General features: G+C 42.9%; 3 protein-coding genes across 4 annotated transcripts in view; 2 read left to right on the plus strand and 1 right to left on the minus strand.

Annotated features, from left to right (window-relative positions):
* Positions 1–8,670, plus strand: part of LOC142585651 (X-linked retinitis pigmentosa GTPase regulator-like) — a 38,530-nt gene extending 29,860 nt beyond the window's left edge. Inside the window, exon 18 of the mRNA XM_075696574.1 lies at positions 144–8,670. Coding sequence (XP_075552689.1) covers positions 144–167 — 24 coding nt within the window. The 3' untranslated portion in view covers positions 168–8,670. The remainder of the gene's footprint in view (positions 1–143) is intronic.
* A 2,553-nt stretch (positions 8,671–11,223) lies between these two features.
* On the minus strand, positions 11,224–12,710 carry LOC142585653 (transmembrane protein 242). The gene is made up of 4 exons (XM_075696577.1): positions 12,540–12,710; positions 12,320–12,420; positions 12,095–12,232; positions 11,224–11,377 (listed from the first exon to the last, which is right to left on the minus strand). The coding sequence occupies exons 1-4, from the start codon at positions 12,607–12,609 to the stop codon at positions 11,243–11,245; spliced, it is 444 nt and encodes a 147-aa protein (XP_075552692.1). The 5' UTR covers positions 12,610–12,710; the 3' UTR covers positions 11,224–11,242.
* A 172-nt stretch (positions 12,711–12,882) lies between these two features.
* Positions 12,883–19,717, plus strand: part of LOC142585652 (palmitoyltransferase ZDHHC18-like) — a 28,623-nt gene continuing 21,788 nt past the window's right edge. Inside the window, exons 1-4 of one of the 2 annotated variants that reach the window (XR_012829118.1) lie at positions 12,883–13,585; positions 14,462–14,622; positions 16,154–16,312; positions 18,589–18,726. Coding sequence is in view for 1 of the 2 variants with exons in the window: in XM_075696576.1 (XP_075552691.1) it covers positions 13,350–13,585; positions 14,462–14,622; positions 16,154–16,312; positions 18,589–18,726 (694 nt within the window). In the remaining variant the exon portion in view is untranslated. The remainder of the gene's footprint in view (positions 13,586–14,461; positions 14,623–16,153; positions 16,313–18,588; positions 18,727–19,717) is intronic. The other variant, XM_075696576.1, reaches the window with a different exon arrangement.

Raw genomic sequence — 19,717 nt, forward strand, 5'->3', positions numbered from 1 at the left:
GAACATTCTATCTAAGACCATAACTTTTGTTCATTTGTTATTTCATATTTTTAAGAATAAAGCTCACTTTATAGCTTGAAATGCATTTATCTGTGTTTGCTGGTTGTGCTGAAAGCTCCCCACTTATCCTCCATCTTCTGCAGTCTTCGACCTGCGTTGTCATGTGACCTTCTGCACGAGACGGCCACTAGCAGGCAATGCCCATCTGCTCTTGTTTCTCAACATTTTGACAAGACGGCTTCATGCAGCACGCTTGTTGCTTTTTTTCTTTCTTTGCCCACAATGACGTTCGCTCCTTAACCTTCTTCCAAAGAAAGCAAGCAAAATGGCTGCTTCCGCTTCATGCGCAGCAGCTGAGCGTGTGGGAAAGATCATATGGTGTTTGTCGTCTGCATCCGGTGAAATCGCATCTTCTGGCTTCTTGGTGAAGTGACTTCAGCGAGAAATGTTTTCATTGTCTGTTTGCTGTTTGCTTTTCTGTTTGATAGACAAACACCTTTTGTGTCTGTGTGTGTGCGAACATTTGTTTTCTGACCCTCTGAGTCTGATTGCAGTACAACTGTCGTGTTTCTCTGGCTCTGGAGTTCTGTTGCACTGTCTTAGGCCACCCTGAACAACGTTTCCTATGTGTTTGCATGTCTCTTTTTAATTTAATGTAAATGCGCAGCGTATCCACATAACATGGTGCAAGCTTTTATGTAGGAAAGGCTCATTTTACAAGTGTGGAGGCACGACTCTGTAGTAGTTGGCCGAGGCAACTTTCACCTCTGGAACAATAAGTAATATTTTCTATCACTTGCAGAGCAGAAGTGTGAAGGGAAAACAGGGACAACAGGACAGGCAACAACTGCTAACTTCTAACTAAAGTGCTTGTCCGTGTCTGTCCTATCGTTTGTCTTGTTTCCTTTTCACTTCAACTCTACTTGTAATTAAATAGCAACTGCCCACTCTCAAGCATTGCTTATTATTTACAATGCTCATTGATTTCTTTAGGGTCGCTACTAATCATTACAGGTGCCTGTTTGCACGAATGTAATAGAACTAAAAATATAACAGGATGGAGGTGAGAGACTTTGATGACTTAGAAAAGAAATGTACATTGTATCACAGATGTAGCCCACACAGACTTCTGTGCCATCATGCCCAACACGTATAGTATAGCATGACAGACGATTATGCCTAATGAAATCTTCAACTCATTGTTTTACAGCACTCTGGCAGTGCTAGAGAAGTTGTACGAGGCTGCATTCAATACATATTGAGAAAATAAGCAGGCCCCAATAATGGCAGCCTGACTTCATTCATATTCTCACTATTGAGAATTACTTATTCTTGCTTTATTATATAAAGCTTTAGTCGCTGCCTTATGTGACCTTTGTAGCTTGGCCAGAGTATTATTAAACAATCTGTGAAGGTGCTGAAAGGTTGCATTGTCCAGTAGCTGTTTGCTGGGCTGCTAAGATAGTGTGTTGGTCAGGTAGTCTGCAACAAATGTGCATACGTGTGGAATGTTGTAGGCTCTAGGCATGTAGTGCTCTGTGTGTTCTTTGCTTGCGTGTCACTACCATGAGTGACTGGTTGTGGTCTCAGGCTGTGCTTAAATTTGATGCTCTTGTCTTGGGAGTGTGGGACAGACTACTAGAAAAATTGGAACGTTTTAGAAGTTGTGACGTTGGCTGCTGGGCACTCTGCAGTTCTGCAACAATATATTTTGGCTGCCACCAGAATTCTTGAGCAACTAAACCACTCAGTATTGGCTTATTGGCTATTTGAGGAACAAATGCATGTCAGGCATGTCAAGATGCAAACTCGACATGTGCCTTCACCTCCGTAAAATGACTTTTCTCATCTTTATACTTGTCTCATGGCATGACAGATACATTGTGCATGAATATATGTGTACATTTCTTTTATTAACTATTTAATGAGTTAATGTGCTTTGCTTCAGTGCTGCTACAACCTAGAACAATGTTTAGAGAAAATCATTATCGTTATGGATTTCATACTTCTGCCATATGATCACCCTCATAGCAGTAAACTATCGGTTTCAGCATTGACTGTCGATGCCAATAAGCAGCAGGTAACATCTTCATAAATTATCTTTTCTTTTCTCGCTGATATATTTTAATGCACTGAGCACTCAGTTCATGCCAAAAGCCCAAGTTATGTTTGATCAAGCAAGAATGGAGGTCTTGAGGGTTGTCTCATGAGGCAGTCTCATGAGAGTTGTTCAGGGCTGCTTGAGATTAAATGTGTGGTTGATTTGTTTGGCATACACCTCGGGTAGCTTCATGCGATGCACTCACACAGTGTTTACTGAGTGTATTTTTGCTCTCACTGAAAGGCACATGGACTAAAGAGGAGTGGTGGAGAATGTGGGAAGAAGTGCAATCTGTAACTGCTTTTCAAGTGTCGTATATGTCTTGCACACTTTTTGATGGCTCTTTTTACATACTATGTGGCAGTTTGACAAGATTCGAACATTTTTCTATTTGGCACTGATGCTCAGGTGTTGCAGTGTGGCCAGGAACAAAGCGAATGTTAAAACTTAGCACTGCTTGTCTTCTGTATTACTGTATGTGGCCTTGTACATATGTCACTTGCTTATATACAATACATGGATCAAGTTCAGGGGTCTCCAAACTTTTTCGCCCTAAAAAACCCGCACCAACTTGCAAAATGCCTAAGAATCCCCATATCTTTGCATCCACACACACACGCACTAAGGATAACAGATGCATGGCCCACAGACAGTAATGAAGTAATGCACTCATATTGCAGCATCTTTGCTACATTGAGACAAGAACGAAAACAGTGCATATACTGGTGCGAACGGTACATTGCTTGGTACATCGTGCTCGCTTGTGCGGTGTCTCAATTGCACAATCAAAGCCATGCGTGCATGCCATGATTAGTTGTGGAAAAGAGATAGCAAGTCGTGGCAGGGTTAGGATGCCACTGGAAACCAAGTTTGGGAACCCTTGATCTAGAAGTTGGTGCAATAAGGACGAGCAAATGAACTGATTTCCATGTTGTCGTGATGTGAACACTGTACTGTCAAAGAGGCATACAACCTAACTTACAAAGAAAAATTTTTCCAGAGATTCTTGGCAAGACAATAATGCCTGTATAAGGAGCGCTTGCCAACCAGAGGCAGCAAGTGCTTTGTAATAACTGCTCCTGGAAGTGCAATTGACATTTTGTCACTGCTTGTTACAAGGAACAAGCATTTTGTGGGTTTTGTGGCAGCTGTCTTGGAAGGTGGGATGCTGTCAACGTTGCACTAACAAGTGCATTTTGTGGCTTGCTAGCAGTGCACGCAATTTTCATTTTTGTAGGGGAAAAGCATACAATTTACATTTGAAGTGGGATATGAACTTTTCTACCATGTTATGTCTAAGGCTCCTTTGCAATTTTCAGCTGCAGTGGCTTCATTCTTCAGGGCCAAGCCACAGTGCCCTTTAATTTTTTTAAATCTAGCTAATGGATACCATAGCTCTTGGTGGCATAGATGAGCTTGTGCTACAAAAAACTGCCTGCCTTGGAGATCTGCTTGTTACGTTTTAAACGCAATGGTGAAAGAAATCTCAGGAGAACTGTTATTTATTTTGAATGCTACAAAAGCTAAGTACTTCGCAAGAACACAAGCAGAGTGCCTGCTACCTTTTTCTTACCGTCACATGGCTTCTAGCTGGTCACTGAGACAGCTCATTATTGGAAAGGAAATGTGCATGGTGTCTTAAAAAATGTTCACAAGGTTCTTGTTTTCTTTCTTTCTTTTTTTCTTGTGCGTGTGTCTCTGTGTAGTATAGATACTATTTAGCCATCACTTGTGGATTGGAAAGTGGCGGATACCTAGCGAACACTGATATTTACTTTAGTCTTCTGTGCTTCTATAGCATATATATGTTAAAACAATTATAATGAAGTTTGACACCAAAAAAACCTTCGTTATGCTCAATACAGTAGACCCCCCTTAACATGAACTCGGAGAGACCATGAAAATTAGTTCATCTTATCAAGTTTGTCTCATCAGAAGAATAATTGACATGACCAGGTGCATCCAAATATCTTACTTCAAAATGGTAAATGAAGTAGACTTACAACAATGGAAAAGTGAAAAGCATTTAGTTACTGAACTTAATAGAAAACTGTCAAGCAGTACTCTTGCTTGGTTTCATCCTGTCTGTGATGGATGTTTGTTGCTTCTGTGCAAATTGACGAGCAGCCACAAACGACGTCATCTCACTTAATGACTAAAAATCCTTCTGTGCCGTCATGCTGCTGGAAAAAGTTCACTACGAAGTTCAAACAGACACCTGCCGCCTCACAGGTCATCGGGGCAGGCTGCGAGCTAGTGAATTTACAAAGGAGTGTGCTGAGCACGCGGCCAAGCAGTACCGCCAAGAGGAAAGTCTAGGTGATCGTTGAGTGAAGTGGGGCACGAGAAACGAGACAAAGCGTCATGGTGGAGGAAGGTAGGCGGAGGCGCCCTGTGTTGACCTCCTCCAGCAGTTGCTACAGGTTTTATCTGCGACACATACATACAGTCTTATCGTGATAACATCCTCGCGTGCCATAACGCTGTCTGTGCGACAGTGAACGGATAATGGTGGCTCAATCTCGCGTGCACAAGGGAGGAGGCGGGCCGTCTCCCATCACGTGCATGGCACTGGGAGAGGGGAAGGAGGGGGGCATTGTACTTCAGCCGTACGCTGTGTGTGCGACGGTGAACGGACAATGGCGGCTCTATCTCGCATGCGCAAGGAAAGAAGTGGGCCATCTCCCATCGCGTGCATGGCACTGGGAGAGGGGAAGGAGGGGGGCATTGTACTTCAGCCGCGCACGGTTGCGCAGGCTTTATTTGAAAGCGATCTGCTTAGGGGGCACAGTCTAGGTGGGCCGATGGCTCGTAGCTTTGCATGTGCTGCATTTTTGCCACTCAGTTTGTACTGAAGCGACAGACAGCACAAAAGTCGCTTCGATCGCCGCTGCTGCCGCGATTCCTCACCGCAGCATTTTGTGTGTCCGCGGTCATTGAGTTTGATGTGTCCATGTTTGTTAATTTAGTTAGTAAGTGAATGTGTACAAGGGGGCGTTCTTCTCCGGCGGCTGCTGCGTATGGCGCATCTGCGCGAGCCCTGTCTTACTACGATCCCCGATGTGGATAGTGTAGGCAACTAGGCGCACCGAGGGCCAATAGATTTGTGTGCACTATAGCACCCATACGCTTGTGCATCACCCGCGTTCACAAAATGAAACGTCACTAACTTTTTCTGTTTCCTCGTCTTGTTTTCGCCTCTGTCCAAGGGCGATGTGCACTGCAGGCCTCCACTAGGGTGCCTCAATGTGCAAGCCCCCGGGTGTATGTGTGAGGCGGTTCATCTTAAGGATTTTTTCTTTCTTCTGCAGCGAGTTTACGGAAAACCAAACAAACGTTCCCATGTTCTTCGTTATACGCAATAATTTGGCTTAACTGAGTTCATCTTAACGAGAGTTCACTGTATTCATTATGATCATTCTTTGTTACACACCGTATTGACTAGAAAAATCTTTATTCATTATACCCAGTGATTATATACGTGTTATGGCTAGGTTCAACAGCAGCTGCAAGTGAGGCCTGACACAAAACAAGCTTTGTTACATCAAATATTCCTTATAAGCATATATTGCTTTATCTGCTGATATCGGCAAGAAAATTTGAATCTACCTATATCTGTCTAATAATTTATTATATCTGTGTTCGTTTGGTTGATGTTCGACTAAAGCTCCAAGTTAAATCTGTGTTAATCTCTGCATTTTTATACTTTCTTTAGCCAATGAGGAACCTTTGTTAGAAGTACAACTCCCCCTCTCCACTCATCGTATGCAACGAAAGCCTGGCTGTGTTGTGGGGCTTAGTGTTGGTGCTGTAGTGATCTGAGGGGGTGAAAACTTTGCACTCCCTAGAGATATTGTGAAGTGAAGCACAAGTACAATGGGAGCCTTCACCACACAACCCAACAAATGACTCGGGTCTGCAGAGAGTGGCCTGTAGACTTTTAGCAAAGGCAAAAAATTTATTTAATAATCCATGCAAAACTGAATGTATTCATCGATGGTTCAACTGTGGCCAATGTATTTCTTGAGTGTGCATTGCCGAGCACAGTAATCGTTACCATTCTGTCCTTTTGGGACAGCATAGCAAATTTTAATTACACTTGGTATCAGAACAGATGGGAAAATATACGAGTGTGTGCCTACCGATAAATGCAGTGTGCAATGGCTGCAATTTATTGCTCAGTTTTGTGACACCCTTTGCAGAATCTTCATAGTCAACTGGGGTGGCCACAGTAAATGTTATAGCATTTTGCTTCAGATAGGCCAGTGTGATTGCAGACTACAAGGAATTTGATATGCAAGCAAGCTTCCCACAAGAATGAGGAAGGACTTTGATGCTGTGCAGGATGGCTTTCGGTACCCTAGTTGCTGAATTCCATGGGTGTTCTTGTAAAGTGCATCAGGCAACAGTGAGGAAGCACAACAATCGGAGCAGACGACAATGCTTTGAGGGTTTGAAGCACACACTGACAGTAATTTGCCTGCATTACACTTCAATGTTGGAGTTTCAACTAGTCCCTTATTGCTATGCTACGATGGACCCTCATTTTGAATTGTTGAGTTTGTGTCTCTGTGTCGTATTCTTTTGTCAGTAATGATGAAAGTGCTTAAACAAATATAAATGCACGGATTGTGTATACTGCTGCCTAATAACGGCATGTGATGCAATTGCATGAACCACATCGATGTCAGATACACTGACTGCACTGCGTCTGCTGATCAGGGGCAGGATCAGAAATCATTGTTCGAAACGTGCATTCAGTTTGCGTTCATTTTTGCCTCACCTGGTTGGCCTAGACCGCATAGACGCCATCAGCCGCACCTGTCAGCGTGGCCTAGGCTAATCGCGTGAGGCGAAACTGAATGCACGTTTCAAACAATTATCTTCAATTGCACCCCTGAAGTTGGCTGTGCTACGATGTGGTTAGCTTAGTATGCCTTGCAGGAAAGCTGACTCAACAATTGAAAGGAGGGTTGATTGCAAAGCCTACAGCAAGCAATTACTGAATGATGGTAGCATGGTAGTATTTTGCTATGCCATTTTATTCTATTCTATGTGCATGATGGTGAATTGCATTTTCTTTTCGAACTCGTGCGTGTGCCAGCTTACATAGCTTCTTGCGCATACCGCTGACAAGGTGCACGTGGGAAGTACTTCATCGCATACTTGCAGTGCGCAAAGATAGCTTAACAGCAATTCTTTTGCCAGCAAGCGTCGTACACTACAAACTATATGATCTGCACTATTTTTCTACACACACGGTGGGCAAGGCCTCGACCTGAATGTCAACTGTGTTGATGGACCAAACCTTTTTCTTTTTCTTCTTACTGCAGTTCGAAATTTGTCAGAAGTCCTCTTTCCCCACTCTCCATTTTTCCGTGTTGCGCACAGATGTTGTAATGAGTGTGACAAAACTGTTCACTCACAATCTTTACAGAGCTTTCACACTTTGGTGTTTGGCTTGTGGCTCGCATAGATCTCGCATCGTGCTGTACTGTGGGTGTTTGTAGGTGGGTAGGTGAAGTGCACAGGGCTGCCTTTTGCTGCTGATATTGCAGGCTTCTCGTAATCACCTCTCTCAGTGCTGGCACAAATGGCTGCTATAGATAGCCTCTGATGTGTATGATTTGTTGTGTAAGTTTACAATTATATATATACCTGTAGCAGACGCACTCTGTTGTCGTCTGCTGCATACTGTTATGAAATCTGCAGTCTGTGTGTGGGTGTACACTTCACTCTGCCAAGCACTGCCTCTCGGTGTTCAGACTGGGTCTTTGTGGTATAGTCTTTCATTACAATCATAGAAATAACATTGCTGCTCTTTCAGTGGGTGTATTAAGTCACTTCTACAATTTCTTAAATTTAAGAAAAAAAAAAGGCGCTGGTATGTACATTTGTTTTTACTGTGCTTCAATAGCTGGCTTCAAGAGAATATGGAAAGCTAAGTTCGCAGTGAGGTGTTCGCTTCGCTGGCAAGTTGTACTGCCAATCATTCAGTGGACTCTTCTGCAAATTAAAAGTGGTGAACTGCTTTATAAAAGTCGATATCAAGTCAGTTTAAGCAAATCTCACCATTAAGAGCAAACTTTCTTTCCCATTGCATTGCTAAATTGATAAAGAATTGGGTAAAGAACCATGCCACCAGGCATTTATTGCTGAATAACTGTGTAACGAATGGCTCGTGCATTACAGATTAGTGGACACATGGTAGTGCAGATCAACCCGGTCGTTCAGCAATAGTGCTGAACGACCACTAAGACCACCCGTGTGATATTTATCTAAATCATCACCCAGAAAGATGAATTGGTGTTGCATTCTTGAGGATGATTATAGTGCAAGTACACAGGATGATGAGAAAAAGATGTGCACACAGAGCAGTATGCTTTTGCTAAGCACAAATGAAAGCCTCTGATAAAATACCACTGGTCGCACCTGTGCTGCATCACATAGAACAGAACAAAGGGAAAAGAATAAGTAACAGTGCCAACATTATTCTTGTGAAGACAAAGCACACAGATAAGAATGCATACTGATAGTTGAACAGCCGAATGAAAAAAAAAAAAAGCAAAGCCTTGTCGGGGATATTACCAGTACACATGTGAAAAGAATGTGAAGTAAAAGCGCCAAGTAATTGCAGCACATTGCCCAGTCTCTGCAACTGATATTTTGTTCCAGATATTTGTTTTAGAACCATTCTGAAGAAAACAATTTTTTAGCTGAAAGCCACACGTACAACTTGCTATTGCGAAGCAAACAGGCTCACCATGGTTGTTCACAGCTTTCCAAATTTGGGAGCCACATTCTTTAGTTGACAGCCTCTAAGAACTGCTTCAGGATGATGGCCCTAGTTTGCTGCCTTAGACACTGCTGTGCCTCGCGCTGGTGCCTCTTGGTATACCATGTCTGCAATGTTGAAAGCTGCCAATTGCTCATATTTTCGAATGCAGAGGTGTGGGGTGTTGATGGCTCGCATTTTCAAGGGGACAGTGGACCGTGATGAGTGCACTGTCACAGGCCTGGCAATTTCTTTCGTTGAAATTTTACTGTGCAACTTTCATGGGTTCTCTAAGTATTACTCATGTGACCATCATCCTCCTGATCAGCTGGAAAGTGATAGGGGAGTCAAGCTGTCAAGTGTTTTCACTTGAAGTCTTTTAGGTGTGGGTTGTTGGTGCTCGGAGCAACCTGCAGAATTTTATTTGAGCTTTCCCATAACTTTAGCTCCCGTTCACACAGGTTGGGGTTGATTGATCAGTGTTAGTAATTTAGCAAGAAAATCATTAAATTTAGCAAATTTTTGGGCACCTTAATGACATCTTTGCTTGCTTTGGAGTCTTAGTGACTTTTCTAGTGACGTAAATGGACAGTAAATTGCTTTAGCAACTTTGACCGAGTTCAGTGCCTCGTCCCCATTTATCGTAAGGTTAATATATGCTCCTTCATTTGTCGCTACTTCTAAAGACATATTGAAGAGTTTATTAGTGATCCGTCTAGGTACATCAAAGCACAGTCTTCAAATCTGATATCGTTTAAGGGAATGTGGGGTTGTTTTCCCTTTTCACATTCCGGCCATCGACTCGCACTCCACGAGGGTCAACTTAAAGGTCAATTTCGATGATAAAAATCTCTACTTAAAGCTATAGTTTAAAAGTTAATCAAGACTCTACGGACAGCTAAAACATAAGACAATTCTGAGCAACTTATCAACAAATGACTTTTCACTAAACATAGTGTGCTTTTGTGACCTGGCAACTTTGCCAAAAAAATAAGTAAAATTAAGTGGTTGGCCCTTATAATAGAAGAAATCTAGTGCAATGAGTGCAAGGGCTTCATTCTTTGCTTTGCATTTGAGTAAACTAAACTTTGCTTCCTTTTTGGCATAGTAAACAGGAGGTTGCTACGGGCCACCAACTATTGCATACCTTGCTAAATTTTATCACATACAATTGATGCTACATGAAATGCTTGTTGCATGTACAACACGAATATTCTGTGACAGTGGCCTCATTGCAGGCAGCCATCAAAATCTCGAAAGAGATGCTGTGTTGTAATCGCACTATGCAGGTGTCAGGAGCGTAGATCTGATATATTTGCCAGTTAGATGCCTTTGCAATTGCTGTAGCAACGCATACCAATTGCATTCAAGAGCTTGATTGGAACCAATGATACATCTTCTATACAGGCTGCCTGTAGTGTATGCTGTTGTAATGTTGAAAGCTGTGTATGAAATAAATATTTTACAAAGGCAAACAGTGTGAGGCTTCTGTGATTCTGTTATCGAATTCAGTGTGTTGCAGCTGCCTTAATTCCAATACAAAGCAATGCAACAGTAATACGTAAGTATTATTGACCACCAATTTGTGTGCACTTAAGAATTTACGGCACATTCAGATGGTCATTTGAGGGTGCTCTGATGATCGTGTAAAACGACATTGAAGCTGTACTTGACAAAGAACTTTGGTAGCATTATTCTGGTTTTGTTCACACTATGGGAGTGTGCTTATTATTATAGGCCACCTGCGAAAAGTATGGGAACAGTTATCCTTTCCTTAAGGTTCAGGTGTACCCTGTATTTACAGGCTGTGCAATAGCGTACAGCTTGCAGGACAGTTCTGCATCATTACCCAATTGTAAAAGTTGCAGTTGGTTGCTAGTAGCTGATGATCATTACATTCAAATCTCGGGGATCCTTGTGGCAGTCGCCCTGACGAACTTATTTCCTTCCAAGGCTAAATTAAATGGTAGCACTCATTTTCTCTCCAACATTGTGTTAGGAGCCACTGTGCACTATACCACGAGTGGCACATTGGACGTCGCAGTTAAATTGGACTATTGTGCATGGCTGCAATCCGATTTCAAGCAAGATACATTATCCAACATTTTCTTGCACCTGAATGCAAAGATTTGTACTGAATGTCTGCCGTACAGGCTCATAATGTAGAGATTGACAGCACAGGTCATTATACGACCAGTTCTAGGATGTTCTAATGGTTAGGCCAGGCTGTTTCATGCAAAGGGAAATGTCTGACACGTGTTCTTTTATATAGAAATTAGATGTGGGTTGAATTGCAAGAGGTCATTCCAGGACTCTCGCAATGTGCAACAATGCAATATGCAAGCAATTTAAATGTGGGCTAATGTTCATTTCTTTTTATCGCTTTCTTCAATTATGTAGTTTAAAAGGTCTCGTAATGAAGAAAATTCTGTCCGCCCTTGTGGCTCATTTTTCGGTATCCGTGGGAGAATTGAGCCAACCTTCAGTTTGAATTCTTCCAGCTGAAAAGGTGAGGAAGAAGACAATCAGTGGCAGTAACAACCACGCCTTGTACAGAGCATGGCTAGAAGTACCTCGCAAAGCTCAAGCAGCTACGAGCAACGTACAGTCACCCACACTTATAGGTACGTTTGATTTGCCTGCACCACCTGAACCAGTTCACGAGGTGTTGCACGCTGCATTCATTTCGGCGGTGCAGCAATGGCACCTTCTTAATCGCGTCGTTCGTTTCAAATGTCGCGTTGTGCCTGCACCAAACAAATCGAGCTGCACAATTTCTCAACCCGTCGTCAGCCGCCATGAACTGGTTCACAGTAGTGCAGACAAATTGAACAGACCCTATGTCTAGAGTGCTTGAGCACTGGGCTGCAAACCAAACACAGCAGCTGCTGGGTTCAAGGTACCGGGCTGCAACTTCATTACTTGGACTTTCTTGCGACTACTGCTGGTCACAAGCATCGTCTCTCAACCTGGCCAGCAACGTGCACATATAGATTTCTTCGCATTTGTGTGCACTGATTATGTGCTTTAGACAAGCATAGTCGACTGTGCTATGGATATGAAACTCATCTCTATTCAACGCTTTGCATTGCAAAGACGTTTAACGTAGTTACCATGCTATGTGCCAACATCCAGTTTTGCTCCTCATGCATCAGGAGGTAAAAAAAAAAAAAAGCATCTATGCACAAATGGCAATGGTATCGTAAACGTGGTCTCACATTTGAAACTCCTATCGCCTTCCACGCCAGGAAGCAGAATAGAGAGAACCCTGTCACAGAATAAAGCGTTCCCCTTCCAAGGGCTCGCAAGGCAAGCTTTGACCCGCTTTCGTGGACATTCTGCGAAGCAGTCAAGCCCTGTGGGTGAAAACACGAGGCGGTGAGTAAATTTCGTATGACGTCACGAGATCACTGCCCCCTCGAAGAAATTTTTGCATCGCCCACCTCGGCAAAAGTTTCGGGGTCGCGTTTCTTTGCCTGCGCCAACGTCATACCGAAGCCGAAGATTGCCGCAGCTCCAGCGACCCCAAACAGAAACGCAGCTTCTGAAACCAATGTAACAAATTCGTTGCTACTGGCCCTAGCATTACACATGCTTTCTACGAAATCCACTCGAACTGTGCTACGCTTCTAGAGTGTGCTACTGATAGGCGTATATTGCTACCTGCATATTTCTTTCCTCTGACATTATTGCAGTCATCAGTTCTTTCAACATCTTCTGAATTCTGATTCATCAGGAACCTTCAGAAACAAACAATGCTCATAACTTTCGTAGGACCATAGCACACGTGCTGCCGGGCTCCTGAACACATTTGTTTTCATTCATAAAGGACTGGCAGTGTAGTCGATTTTGATGGGAGATTGACTTGTTTTGGCAGCACATGGCAGCACTGAATGCAACTAAGCACAAACAATTGTTTATAATCAGTTATCAAAGGTCTATATTGTTGCACTATGCATTTCTACGACGTTATGACTAGTAATGTTTATTTTTTTGAAATGAAACTTGTGAATTGTTAAAATTAATACATTGTGTAGCGCACTCTTGCGGGCTAGTGACCTCCTCCTTGGGTGGGCAATACCGCTGATACTGCTTCTGCTGCTTGTGCTTGCATTTCTGACGTGAACCTGCTGGTGAGACCGACTCGAAGTTGCCTGTCTGCGAAATATGTGTTCTTCTAACCGCTCGAACCTCTCCGGAATGTAAGCTGTTTTTCACCGGACCGCTCGTGGCAATGTCCCGTCAGCCGTTCTCCCTCTCCGAACGTCGTGACTGTACCTCGTTGTGACCCCTTTGCCGTGTGATGTGTGGATGGACGGTGTTTTCGTCGAGGTTACGCGTCTCCTTAAGCCTAGCCCATGCTCCGATCCATCTCTACGGCCTCATGAGCGTTGATTCCTGCTCGGGAACGCCCTAGGGGATCGCCGACTTGGAGACGAAGCTCGAGAGCATCGGCCGCGCAGCCGCCGACCCATGGTAGGAGAGACCGCTTACTCCAAAGTTTCTACCGCACTGCCGTCCGGCGTACCCGCCTTCGTGGACGGCCGCCGCAAAGGTAACATGCCTCAAGTCGTCAAGAAATGGCAAGTCTTCCCAGGAAGAAACAAGTTCTACTGCGATGGCAGGCTCATGATGGCGCGACAGACGGGTGTGTTCTACGTCACCGTCGTGCTGATCGTCGGAACGTGCACTCTATTTTTTGTGTGCGAGTGAGTATGGGTCCCAAAACAGCACACCACCTGGCAGCTTTCGGTCTGTCAGTCGATCCGCACTTTGTTGTCTCTGCTTCGTGAACCGGTCATGTGTGTCGACAGGTGTACGCAATTAGTAGGCCGACGTCAGTGCTTCTAGGACAACGACAACGCCAGTACCGCGTTATCATTTCAAAGCACCACTTTGTATCCGGCGAACCTGTCCTTCCACTTCGCTCACGGCGTTTTGCACCTTCTTAATAGTGTTTAGCGGTCGCCCGGTTACGTCCACATCCGCACACGCTCCGATAATTGGATTTAGATCATAGCATTGGCACACGTAGCAGGATCGTTACACGGACTTACTTTGCTGGATTTTTCGGGGGATCCTCCGTCTTTTTGAAAAATGTCGCGCAGCTCGTGCACCGAGTGCTTGGCTTTGTGACTCGGGTTAACTTTCGGATATCGTAACGTGCCTTTACTCGAATGGCGGGTATACGCGACACCCACCAAGCGATTATCCTCGTCATTTTTGACGGATATGCATGCGCTATTGGTGTACTCGAGGAACTGCGCAGGTTGTCATAGCAAAAGAAAAAAAACCAACAAGGTAGAAGACATTCACTGGCACTCTGTGTCTGTAAGCATTATCTGTGAGGAACTGTTGACTCATTATTTCTCGGTGATATTAGGAACACATTTGTTGCTCTCGCTTATATGTCAATTGAGCGTGTGTGTACCCCCACCTGGTCTTTTTCACACATGCAACATATGTAGCAGCATGCTTACATTTTATAGTAGTGACACTCTTGGACTGTGTACATATTTTTTTGCTTGTTTGCTTGCTCCATCCATTTTGTTTGTCATATTCGTGTGGTGCATCTTATTGTGCAGTTGCCCTTACCTGACTCGTGAGGTCAGCCCAGCAATCCCAGCAGTGGCAGCAGTCTTGTTCCTCTTTGTGATGTCTGCGCTGTTTAGGACTAGCTTCAGTGACCCTGGAGTCATTCCTAGGGCCAGTGCTGAAGAAGCGGCAGACATAGAAAAACAAATAGGTGAGACAATGGCCTTACCCATGCTTTGCATGCCAGCATATATTTCAAGTTCTTGTACAACTGTATTGATTGGGTTCTGAAATGCTGGACTGGGCTTGGAACAAGTGCCCCTGCTGTAATGTGTAATATGCGGGACAATTTATTGCACAGCGCATGTTATTTGAGAAGTTAGTGTTGATGATATTTAAAACTTTACTAGCCTTAACGGAACACTAGCTTAAAAAAGATGAGACTGCAGTACTTCAATGATAGAAATGTCTCCAGATGCACATATACTAGTGTTTAGACTCAGCTGTATCATACATTCCACAGTATTGCAATATAAAGCTGAATGTGTGCGAGAAATGACATAGAAAGGAAAATGCTTTTTATGTTGCTCAATTTGTATGACATCCTTATTTTTAAGGCTCATAATCTTCATATGCAACAATTCTTTGTGATCACATGGGATTATTGGATGTGGGCTCCCAATTAGAGGTGCCTTCAAATATGAAATGCCTTTGAATACAGATTATTTCTAACTTTCCCAGTTTACTATTTTCCATAATTCAAGGCACCCCAACCCGAAATCTCTACAGAAGTAGAAAGGAGCTTGGTGTGTCCAATGACTGTGAACACACCCATGCACGTGTTGAAGAAACCCAGGTGTTCAGTGCAAGTCCAGAACCCTCAGCTACATTGCCATTTAATAGCCTTTCAATAGTCAATGCCTTTCATGTTGTAGTAATTGTGCATTAGTGATTAGCAATTGCGTATATAAGCAGCACTTCATGAGTGACCAAAGGGGGGAGACAAACTTGCATGCACAGTGAGCACATCTGTGCTAATGTTTTTATTGGCTAAGTTAGTCATAGATTGTGTCATAGATTGTGTCATAGATTGTGTTAGTCATAGATAGCATTTCAGTGAGCACTTGCACACACGTAAGCACTGGCAATGCAAATAAGCAGTGTTGAGTTGTGGCCCATTTTGTATAGCAGCAAAGGAGCAAAGTACTGCAAGGCAGAGGTCGAGTGCAGACAATATATTTTCAATCTTTATGTGTTGGGCAGAAAGTGCTTGCTGTTTCAACTTTACCTTGTTTCTTTTGTGACACCTGGCAGAGCCATATGGGGAGAGCACCTGCATAAATTTAGTTATGAGCATTTTCAAAGTACTTTAAAGGCAATTTTCTTTTGGGAAAAAACTGCTTTATCAAAACTTGGAAATGTTTTTTTTTTTTTTCTTTGGTGGCCAAATCTCACATGCAACTTTGAGATCTGTGTTAAAGCCTACTTCAATTTAATCATGTGTACGTGGCAAGCCTGAGATTAGTATAAAACTCCCGTGTGACGAAGTATATAAGCGAGCTCAAATGATACAAGCCACTCCATCACAGGTATTGCTCACCCCTGGCCTTCTGTTTACATGGAACGAAAAACATACTATGCTATAAGAGTAATGTTGTAGTACAGGTATTAGGCCACAAAGGCATTTGACTGTGTTTCCGCATGGCTTTTCACCTCTAAGATACAAACACTTTCCGTGACAGAGGTGCCAAATGGGTCAAGTTCCCCGACGTTCCGGCCGCCTCCCCGTACCAAAGAAGTGGTCGTGAGCGGCCAGACAGTGAAGCTCAAATATTGCTTTACGTGCAAGATATTTCGGCCTCCGAGGGCTTCACATTGCAGTCTCTGTGACAATTGTGTTGGTGAGCCTCCGTCCATTTTTTTTTCGTCTGATTGTTCAGTTCATTAGTGTACATGTCCTGGAATGTTTACAGAATAGACTGATTTTACCCCATTCAGAGTGCTGCTGGCTAGCTGACACCATGATGACAGTAGGCCTCCTTGCATTCGCGATGTGCTCTCTCTGCTAATATGAAAGGGAACACCAGATTTACGTTCAGAGTCGGTAATTTTCCCTGCATGGCGCTTGTATTGAGAAAAATTTTTCTGAGCAGGATTCTTCGACAGGAAAACAGAATAACAAATACCAGTGAGTAAGGTTCCGACTTGTTACAATCGCTGTTTGAACACAGATGAAGTGTTACCTTTTATATTGATGGAGTGTTTTTGTCTTCAAAGCAACATCAAGTGAAGGGCCTAGTAGAATGCCACTGGATTTTAGGGCGTTGCGATGTGTGTCTCCTCAGCTCTACTGCTGTTGTAGAATCTATTCTCATATACCTGCCTTTTGATCTTGGACTTGTCAGGGCGCAAACACGCATACTTACTGTAGTTGCCTTCCTATCTGCTACAGACTACTCCTATGTGCATGCTTTGCAGCAGCAGTGGTGTAGTTTCGTGAAACTCACGAAATTAGTTTATTGGTTAATTTAGCACAAAGCAAAAGAGCAGGAGATGAGGGCAGTGACACAGAATTACTTCTTTATATAGAATTGACTAATACTGTAAGATGGCCATCATTGCTGCTCAAGCGCAGGAGCCATAAACGGTTTTGCCCACCCTTGGTTTATTTGGATAATGGTCCTCTAGTCTAGTCGGCATATTTCACAAGTTCATCCATGTTGCCACTGTCTCTGTAACAACTCTGTCAGTAGGTGTCTGGTTTGCCGTGCAGCTGACACTTTCTCGTCTTCTTCTCTTCTTTTATTTGTGTACAAACTTGAAAAAATAGAAGGATGTAAGACCTCTTTATGTGTTCCTTGAACAATAGTTTTTATGGACACCAGTATAAATTGCTGGCAAATCTGCAATTTGGCTATCCTTGGCACTTGACCTAACATTGCTTCGCCCCTGAGCAAAGTGGTTAGATGGTGAGTAATGCTGGAATCATGGTACGGGCAGTAAGTGTGCATTTGTGCATCTAGGCAAAGCCTTACTTTCCAGGCTGTGTTTCCTCAGGCTTAATTGTAGTGTCTGAATGCTCATTATCCACGGCACCTCAACATGTCTTTCTAGAGCTTCACCTAGAGCCTTCTTCCGGCACACCTGATGTCAAAATTCACAGCGAGTTTGGGTATTTACAGAGTGGTCAATGCTGATTGTGATTTACAGTCGAAGCTGCATATATCGATCCCCCTTAGAACAAACTTTTGGATAATACAAACAATTCCTCAGCCAAAATGGGAAAATCTTTCACAAGGAGTCTTTAAGAGAACCACCCCTTATAACAGTCTGGCACTCGGAGGGACTACGAGCCACAGATTTGCCCGAGTTATTTCGATACCGTCTGACTTAGACTTCATAGCTCACTCAAGCATTTTGTATACTCCAGGAGCTTTACCTACAACCACATCGACAGCTTTACAAACTTCTGGAGTTTGTTGCTGGGCGGAAACTACTTAGAGCTCAATCGCCAATTTCTGCGAGTAAATGTTGCACACATAATTTTTGGCAATACAGCATCTCTCCTCTGTGTTGTTGACTTCTGTATCGGTAGTTTTGGGGGCAAGTTTAACTATTATGAACGCCTGATGTGGTGAACACACTCTGTGCAATTAAGGCGTTCACTGTATCCATGCTCTACTGTAGGTAGTTTATAATGTGCACATGCTGCAGCTTCGTGCACATAAGCCCCACAACCCCAACCACAGCCCTCGGAAAGGAAAACCACACTTATAATCACATGCAATAACCTTCAAATCTTTAGGAAAGAAACGCTGCGTGATTATGGGTACGAAGCAAAGCTTCAGAAAGGATTTTGATTTGTATGTCCAGCCATTAGTGCCCTTATCGCTGCTCTGTGTTTAAAGGTGGCGTTGTTTCATGAAAGTGCATAGCACATTGCTGCGAAGCCGCATTTGAATACATCATTTTTTAAATGGTTTGTGTTGGGTTAAATGCGTAAAAGTACAGTATATGTTTGACTGAAGCCTGTGCATTTCCCTTGGCTTCATCTGTGGCAATCATTTTGTCATTTTGCTATTGTGTGCTCCATAGTCAGCTGGCTGTGGGATGCCAACAGATATTTTCTTCTTTTATGAGGCACCAGTAAGCATCGTAATATTCTTTTTTCTTTCAGAGAGGTTTGACCATCACTGCCCTTGGGTGGGCAACTGTGTAGGAAAAAGAAACTATCGGTACTTTTACATATTCATCATTTCACTTGCCTTCCTGTGTGTCTTCGTATTTTCCTGTGTCATCACGCACATTGTTTATGGTGAGTTATGGCTTTGCCTCTCCATTTTGTCACACTGTTTTTGGTGATAGGAATGCTGTGGGTGTGGGTACTTAATGCTTTTCATCTGTGTTCCTGAAACTGAGGTATAACGAAACCACTTTACTGAAAAGTAGTCAGGACAGAGCTGATTAGTGAATGATTAGGTGGAAATGTGGGCTAGTTGGTTGCTACAGCTTGTGTTTATGCCAGGTATTTCAGTGAACATTTTCAAGAATTGGTAAATTGCCTGTGGCAGATAACGCAATTCTCATCCATGAGCTAGCCTACTCAAAGAGGTGGACATTACTCTCACAAAAATTTGAAATGCATAATCACCTAATTAACAAAAATTCACTAATGCATCGTTTAACTATTTACCTTATGACACATATTGCAGTTTACAAATTCTAGCTGGGAACTGAGTTTGCAAAGTGCATATACTTGGAACAAATTCTCAAGATGACACCAGTCTTGAGATATTAAATCCCGAACTTTGTGGAGAAATACATTGACATTCCAGTTACTTCTGTGCTTCAATGCGTAAAGCAGTGTTTTGTTAAGGAAGTAAGTGCAATGACAGTGCATTTTTACTGCAGGTTTGATGGCACACACCTCGTAGCATTGTATCATCTGTACAATTCTTTTCAAGTGTATACATGCCTTGCAGTCCCACCCTCTAGAATTTTCAAATTGCAATATGTGCCATAAGATAATTACTTAAAAGCTGAATTAGTGATTTTTTTAATAACTCAATTTTTCATTTCAATTTTTTGTGCAAGTAATGTCCACCTCTTCAAGTAGACCAGCCCATGGACTAGATTGTCCTATCTGTCACAATCAATTTAAAATAATTTTTGACAGTAATCACTAAAACATCCTGTATATTTTCAGTGCAATATTGAAAACGTGCAAAAAAAAGAAACAAAATAAGTGGGACAAATTCACTTTGGCATTCATATGGAAAGCATAAAATTGAACAAAACACATACAC

This window comes from Dermacentor variabilis, chromosome 6 (assembly GCF_050947875.1).
Source record: "Dermacentor variabilis isolate Ectoservices chromosome 6, ASM5094787v1, whole genome shotgun sequence".
Lineage (NCBI taxonomy): Eukaryota > Metazoa > Arthropoda > Arachnida > Ixodida > Ixodidae > Dermacentor > Dermacentor variabilis.

Excerpts from the sequence above, each read along its gene's own strand:
- LOC142585653 (XM_075696577.1), bottom strand. The coding sequence starts at position 12,609 with ATGAATCAGAATTCAGAAGATGTTGAAAGAACTGATGACTGCAATAAT. Across the intron at positions 12,233-12,319 it reads ACCCCGAAACTTTTGCCGAG|GGCTTGACTGCTTCGCAGAA; the intron begins GTGGGCGATGCA and ends TTTCACCCACAG. Across the intron at positions 11,378-12,094 it reads AGGCGATAGGAGTTTCAAAT|CTGGAAGAATTCAAACTGAA; the intron begins GTGAGACCACGT and ends TCACCTTTTCAG.